Source organism: Fulmarus glacialis, unplaced genomic scaffold (assembly GCF_000690835.1).
Source record: "Fulmarus glacialis isolate BGI_N327 unplaced genomic scaffold, ASM69083v1 scaffold15154, whole genome shotgun sequence".
NCBI lineage: Eukaryota > Metazoa > Chordata > Aves > Procellariiformes > Procellariidae > Fulmarus > Fulmarus glacialis.
In genome coordinates, this window is record NW_009208803.1 from 2146 (window position 1) to 8257 (window position 6112).

Below are 6112 nucleotides of genomic sequence, written 5' to 3' on the forward strand. Positions count from 1 at the left end.
GGGTCTTATGTGACCCTTGAGCAGAAACGTTGCTATACATAAGGATGGGCAGAAGGAGAGTATCTGGATGCTGTTCTTTGGCTGCGATATATATTTCCGTCTGGTCCAAGTTTATGTGGCTTTCAGTAAGTAACATGCTTTTCAATAGTCCAAGGACTAAGGAACTGAAAAGAATTTAAAATACTTCCATGATTACTTTAGAGATAAACACATTTGTTGAACTGGTAAGAGGGAGCAGCACACACTCCCTTTTGAAGCAATCAGCTTGCCAGTCAAAATAGGCTTATACCAAATTTAGCCGCGTCGCGCGCACGGATCTGGGAACGCAGGAAAAGCTCCACTGACAGTCCCTTGCACTTAGTCCCAGCAAGTGTGCTGTGTAAGTGTCACTGACTGGTTTTCAGCTCCTGTTTGTGGCTGTAATTTGTTCTCTTCTTCATTGTGGCAGCCAGCAGCAATTGCTCTTTCATAGTTCACTATGTAGTACTGTAAATCCCAGCTGTACGTGGTGCTTTAAATTGTTCTTACAGTTAATGCTTTGCTCCCTGCACACTTAATCTAACTTGTTCGGCCGTTGTAGTGTGTTGAGGTAATAAATGAGAAAAGCTTGATGTGCGTTTTCTCGTAGGTTTGTCTTTTGGAGTATTGATAATCTGCACGTAATGCTTTGTGTATTCTCTGATTTGGAATGAGAAAAAATTTACAAAATCTGGATATTACTGTTAAATTATACTTGCAGGTGGAAGTATTTCATTTATATAAGGCTTGTCATTCTATATTTGTAATTCTTAGATTGCAAGAAGACCCTCCTGTGGGTGTCAGTGGTGCACCATCTGAGAATAATATAATGCAATGGAATGCAGTTATATTTGGGTAAGAGTTTTTGATCACTATAAAATTCTATATCAAAGGGCTAAATATAACAAAACCTGGGTTTTGTTTTTACAATTATTCTCTTCTTTTATGTACATAAAGTCAGGAAACTTAGAAAAATGACTAAATGTGCTGTTGCGGTAAAAATCTGTTTTGGGGGGTAATATAGAATGCGTAGGAAAGAAAAATTTAAAATTGGTTCATCTTTTTTGTTGAATAAAGCTTGCGTATGGCTTAATAAATGGGTTAGAATGTGTAGGAGTTGGATTATGAAAAAGCAGGCTTCCTCTTTAAAGTACATAAGAGCCGCATGTTCTCGGCCATTAAATCCAGATGTATTGGATTGATTCCCAGTAGAACGAGGTACAGGTTCTGTCTAGGAAGTTACATTACATATCTTACAGAACAGGAACTGGCTTAGTATCCTTTCATAAAACTGAAGTATGCTTGCTAGTAATTTGCTCATTAATTCCAATCTAGTCACGTAATGGCATATGTATTGTTTGGGATGATGATAAAGTAGATATCTCAACTAGCAGCTTGACTATGGGAAAGTGTCTTAGATATGACAAAGCTCCCAGAGGTTGCCTCTGGAGACTTCTCTAAATATTTAAATTACTGCCTCTTCCTATATCTTCGGGAGGATGAGGAAGAAGATATCAATTTATTGTGCCTGTTTAGAAGTAGGTAATAATAATTTTTAACTGGAGTTTATTTTTAAAACCTTTCAGGCCAGAAGGGACACCTTTTGAAGATGGTAAGCCGCTAACTTTTATATCCCCTGTCATTCTTACAAATATTGCCAGTATTAACATTGTTCTGCTTTGCAAAAATAATAGATGTTATCTGCATGTAATTTGGAACAAACTAAGCAAGCAAGTGAGGGAGTAAGGTCTTGTTGGCTATAAAAATATGTATTTTGATGTAAGCAGTGTCTTGTCATAGTGGTTGATGGTTAGTTAGAAAGCTACGAAGCAATGCTTATATCAAGACTTGTTTATACACATACACTAGAGCTTTTAGTGGTTGGTCTTTTTTAGGTTGGTCTAATGCTGCCAGATGTGTTTTCACATCTCCATAGCTAAGCTCAACAAGACAGTGTGCTTTTCTGGTTTCGTCTTTGTGGCATGTTTGATTCATCTCTGTTCTCCTAATGAAGAACAGGTGAAAAATCTTGAATTGTTCTGAATATAGAACTCGGTGAGGGGGAGGGAATACCAAAGTTGTACATAAACATGAAAGTTGGTGTGTAATGAACCTCCCTGAGGCATATGAGGAATAATGAGTTTAATAATTATAGTATTATTGCAGTAATCGGCAGCAGATGGGTTTTTCTCTGTATTGGGTTGGAGGAGTTACAGTAAATTATTCGCTGATCCATAATAAAGGTTTTCAGTGAATCAGTCATGAGCTCCAAAGACTGAGATTGCTGGTTGTAAAATTCCAGTGTTTCTTTGCTGGCACCACAGTGCCTTCTTAATGAAACGCCTTAAAGTCACCAAAGTCCGTGGAACCGGCATGTTGGGTCACAGAAAAAGGGGAGGGCAGTGGGATAATTGATGTTGGGTCTAGCTGCCTTTGCCATGTACACGGCGAGTCTCCAAGCCTCTACCTAGCTGCTGCTGCTGGTTTTATTACTACCAGTAAGTAGTAGTTCCATAGTTCCATTATCACTTGGAATATATGAAAAGAAATCAGGCTCAGTGTTGCTTGTTTATATAATGGTGAGAAGAAATACTGATCATGGAGCACATAAATTAACTTATGTTATATATGTTCTTGGAGGTGTTCTTTTATTGTTAGTTATCTGATTGTATTTATGTGTGTTTGGACAGGTACTTTTAAACTAGTAATAGAATTTTCAGAAGAATATCCAAATAAGCCTCCAACTGTAAGGTTTTTATCAAAAATGTTCCATCCAAATGGTGAGTAAATCATTTTTATTTAGCCATATACCCATTAAATATTATGGTGTGGTCATGTATTCTGCCAAGCTCCAGAATGCTTAACAGCTCTCCATCTCTCTTCATTGCCACTTCCTAAGTAGATGTCTAGGACAGCAACTGCTTGATGAAAAATTAAGAATTATGATGCTATTAAGAAGCAGCTATCTGCCTCTTTCTAATCAATATATAGCTTTAGCAGCAAACCCTGTGAGCATTTTCAGCAGCAGCTGCACTTAGGTTGGCTTAAAGAGGCAATTCTGGTTGCAGATTCCTGCCCCCTTCCATTTAACAGCAATCATGTATGTGCAGCCACATCGTGAATTGGAGTGGGGAACTGGTCGAGCCAAACGTTACTTATTTCTGTCCGCTGAGATTTCAGCCAAGCCCATGCCTTCGTTTGGTTCACTGTACCAACCAGTTCTAGCACAGTCATAGGGGAGCGCAGAGGAGGAGGCTGACCCTAACTCAGTGATGACGGCAGCATTATGAGAGAGTGCCTGCTGGTTCCTGCTCCAGCACTTGATAGGTTTTATCCAGTTATTCTTGCATGCAGAAAACACAAACTGTGCCTTTTGCTTTTCCAAGCACCTCTGTAGCAAAGGGGGGGATAGATTCAATTTGAGGGTTGAAGCATGAGCCCATTACAGCATTTCTTGTAGCTTGAGCCCTCCTTGAACAGAGGCGACCTTGGCTTCATTTCTGTGACTTTTTAGACAGTGCTGTCTAAGCATTCATCCGTCATGTAACATGCAGGCCAGTATGCCTCTGACAGGGTTTTTGTAATTTGTTGCTTTTCACTGGCATGAACAAGCTAGAAGACCAGGGTGTAGGCGTTTGGCCAATCTCCGTTTCATACAGACTTTTATATTAAAGACTACTGATAGTTATCCAGACAGAAGTAGGATTTCAGGCATGCTTTTCAGTATTTTCTATTGTTTGTCTCAGTGTCTCTCGTAGTGAGTGTAGAGTGTGCGAAAACGGGGCAAGAACTCCCTCCATTCATGCGTGAGTCCATTCAGACTGTGAGATGCCTGGCTGGTGCAGTGGATTCCACTCCTGCAGTACGTGTCTCGCTGCTCTCTGGGAGGCCTCCCCTCTGTGTGTATCTGGGCCAGTCACACAAGAGGAGCAAACCAAGTCTGCCAGTTCCTGTGCTAATGCTGTAACCTTTACACCTTCCTTCTTTTCCTCTTAAGTGTTCTGTTACTTCCAGTAATATATCTCCTTCAAAATACAAGATGCCAGACTACAGAAAAATGTGAGATGTAACTGCTGTCCTCTTTCCTAAAGCATTCATTTAAGCACAGTCTGAATTGGAAGAGTAACTCTGCCTTGAACAGTTTGTAATGAACAAACTATAAAATAAATCTGATTGTTTCTAAATGATTTCTATGTTGTATTTACAGTTTATGCGGATGGTAGCATATGTTTAGATATTCTTCAGAATCGCTGGAGTCCAACATACGATGTTTCATCTATTTTAACTTCAATTCAGGTAACTTTACATCTATTTTAGCAAATAATTACGTTGTTGTTGGTCTCTATTCCAGAATACACAGCTCAGTGATGTGGCTAGCAGGTATCTGTATCAAGGGGGACTTCAAATACTTGTGAGCTAAGCAGTAGCTTTTTAGATCAAATAAAGGCTAAGGTGCTGACCTATGTAATTACTAATTTTGAGCTACAAAACTGCCATTAGACTTTTTTTACAGGAAGATAGTTACTGATTTGGATTCCTCTTTAACTGTTTTTAGTCAAGATAGGACATCAGGTGTGGAAATTTGCCTAGTGTTTGAAACACTAACCTTTATTGTGAAGCCTTGCCCTATGAAGTCCTCAAGGAGACAATACTGCTGAAACCTACTTCACTTGGAATAAGTAAGAGTGGCCTGGCACAGCAAAAATGTACATTTTCTTTTCTCCTGTGTGATTGTTTTTATTTTTCTACAGTGAAGTTTTGTAGGAGGCATCTTAAGCCCCTCTTTAGTCCTGAATGACAATAGTAGTGTAATTGCCAAATAATCAGTTAGCATCATACTGCTAACTGGCACAAATGACCATGTATCTGTTAGGTTTGTGAATCTAGAAGTGTATACAGTGCTAATGCTTATGCAGTGTATAATTTGAGGTTCAGTAGTGTAATTATGGATGCCCAACCATGACTTTAACCGTTTTTTTTCCAATTGGGCTCTTCTGAGTCATGTCTGCCTCCTGAAACACATGTGATTTGAAAGCTGTAAGTTGATTTTTCCCTGATTTAAAATGTGTTGGTTTGTCTCATGTTCTGTTTTCCCCTTTTTACAGTCTCTGCTTGATGAACCTAATCCAAACAGTCCAGCAAACAGTCAGGCGGCACAACTCTATCAGGAGAACAAACGTGAATATGAGAAAAGAGTTTCAGCTATTGTCGAACAAAGTTGGAATGATTCGTAACAGCTGCTTTGTTACTCTCCATCCTCATAATCATTATGTACAATTTAACTCTCAATAGAAAGGCTACCAGAAATTTCAAGTGCCACAGTTCTAATAATTTGCATAAAAACTCATTTGCAAACAAAATTAAGCCCTCCAGTTTAGGAAACTTAAAAGCTTGTGTATCTTGATTAACGTACTTTTTATTGCATGGTATGAACTAAGTTATTGCTACATAAATTTGTAATATATCCTGTTTGTATTTTTTTTCCAAGTGTATAATGTTGGTGTGGAGTTTTCATGACAGAATATACACATTTTGTAAATCTGTACTTTTTCAAATATTGAATGCCTTATTTTTGAATTCTTTAGATTTTTAAATTGGAGAAAAGCACTTAACAAAGTTTTTATATATAAATATTTCATGTAAAACTGTTAAATACATAACCTTAGTGCAAGACATTCTGCTCTCACTCTGTATCTCTTTCAAAGGGCTCATTTTTAGTCCATTTTTCCTTTTGGTACATGCCAATTATACCATGCACTTTACAAACAGAAGAGTTAATCCGTGATGTAACTGTCTTCACTGGATGTCTCTCTGCTTCTGCACCAGAGCTTACCTTGATCCTGTGCGTCCTCAGTTGTATGAGGAAGAGAAGTACTGGTAGCCCCCAACTTACAAATGGGGAAACAGATGTAACTATTTTGCTAAAAGTCCCACTTCAAACCAGCAGCAGAGTTGCAAACAGGACCTGGATGACCAGGCTTGATGATAATGTATTCTAATAACTTTTCTTTTTTGGGGAGATTGTATTTTACCAAGATGTAAAATGTTGTCATCTAAATCTGTCCTATATTCACATACTGATACTGTAATATAG

At 38.4% G+C, this 6112-nt stretch overlaps 1 protein-coding gene across 1 annotated transcript; it reads left to right on the forward strand.

Moving 5' to 3' along the window:
- Positions 1-796: 796 nt before the first annotated feature.
- Positions 797-5693, forward strand: LOC104071604 (ubiquitin-conjugating enzyme E2 B). Its single transcript, XM_009576624.1, has 5 exons — positions 797-873; positions 1605-1630; positions 2709-2798; positions 4226-4314; positions 5124-5693. Exons 1-5 carry the CDS (start codon positions 848-850, stop codon positions 5250-5252), a joined length of 360 nt encoding a protein of 119 aa, XP_009574919.1. The 5' UTR covers positions 797-847; the 3' UTR covers positions 5253-5693.
- Positions 5694-6112: the final 419 nt, after the last annotated feature.